The sequence below is a fragment of the Sinocyclocheilus grahami genome, unplaced genomic scaffold, assembly GCF_001515645.1.
Source record: "Sinocyclocheilus grahami isolate Dianchi unplaced genomic scaffold, SAMN03320097.WGS_v1.1 scaffold506.1, whole genome shotgun sequence".
NCBI lineage: Eukaryota > Metazoa > Chordata > Actinopteri > Cypriniformes > Cyprinidae > Sinocyclocheilus > Sinocyclocheilus grahami.
Genome location: NW_015505685.1, coordinates 793193 through 794385, shown reverse-complemented (window position 1 = coordinate 794385; position 1193 = coordinate 793193). Strand labels below are relative to the sequence as shown.

At 41.2% G+C, this 1193-nt stretch overlaps 1 protein-coding gene across 1 annotated transcript in view; it reads left to right on the top strand.

Moving 5' to 3' along the window:
* Nucleotides 1-228: 228 nt before the first annotated feature.
* LOC107554554 (pleckstrin homology domain-containing family A member 7-like) overlaps nucleotides 229-1193 on the top strand; it is a 22473-nt gene continuing 21508 nt past the window's right edge. Inside the window, exons 1-3 of the mRNA XM_016237103.1 lie at nucleotides 229-681; nucleotides 762-842; nucleotides 936-1085. Of these exons, the coding sequence (XP_016092589.1) occupies nucleotides 975-1085 (111 nt within the window). The 5' untranslated portion in view covers nucleotides 229-681; nucleotides 762-842; nucleotides 936-974. The remainder of the gene's footprint in view (nucleotides 682-761; nucleotides 843-935; nucleotides 1086-1193) is intronic.

Here is a 1193-nt window from a genome sequence, read left to right as displayed (position 1 = left end):
TCTACAAAAAGAAGACGTAAAATGCTGATTTAAATTATTTAAATATGCATCTGTAAATTAGTTTTTGATCCAGTTCATTTAAATGAATCTTCTTACATGATTTAAATAGGCCTTCCCAGCACTATTTGAAAGAAAGAAACATTCAAGTTTGACTCCTCTTGCTTGGCTGCAAGGCTGTGTGTGAAATAATGCGAAAATAAAAAGTACAGGTAGCACTGTTTTGAAACCGTTGTAGCTTTGCTATTTTTAGTTAGTTCCTCCCCCACACCGTCCAGTTCATCGTTGTCCAGAGCTTGGGTTTCTTTTATGAGTTGACCATGCAGCGTTTTCTGTGGAGCCTTTATTTTAGACATTGCTTTTATGTCCCACAGCTGTATTCTGTTGGCATGAAGATCGTGAGACACCATCTTACCATTGTGCTTCCAGAAAGCTTCAGCTCCTACATATGTGCATTAGAAATGAAGAATACTGTCTCAAAGCTTCTCACTGTGACTTTCAATACAGTGTCCATTGTATAGTGTTGGTCTTGCTTTGCTTGTGTTGAATAAATAGATGTGTTTCTGTCTCTGGAGCTCTAAGACAAGGAGGCTTTATCTGTGAATTGTTTATTAGGTGAGTGCGACAGAGAGTCTGAAAGGACGGCCGGCAAAGCCAGTGAAGGTGGCAGAAAGTGATGTAGATGTGAGTATAGAGGACAAACCAGTGCCCTAACCCAATTTCCTAGTCTGAACTGGTCCATAATGCTCTGTTTCCTACTGCAGGTGACTCTGAGTCGATTGTGTGAACAAGACAAAATACTGCAAGAGCTTGAGTTCAGACTCAGTGGACTTAAGGATGATAAGGTGAGGCACATTTTCCGAAGAAAAGCACGGCTGTTGCGTTGATCCTTTTATTATGGGTATGTCCGTGTTAATATCTTTGTTCTTTCTTTCTAGGACAAGCTTGAGTCTGTTCTGGATGTGTCCCACCAGCAGATGGAGCAGTACAAGTATCAGCCAGCTCACGCTGAGAAGATCGCCTACCAGCAGCGACTCCTTCAAGAGGACCTGGTGCATATTCGAGCTGACATTTCTAGAGTGTCAACGGCGAGTATATTACGTGATGTAGACCTACAGTGCTTCCTGTCTCCATTAATCCATATTGATCTGAAATTAAAGGGGTCCTATTATGCTTTTTCACTTTTTCAACTTTAG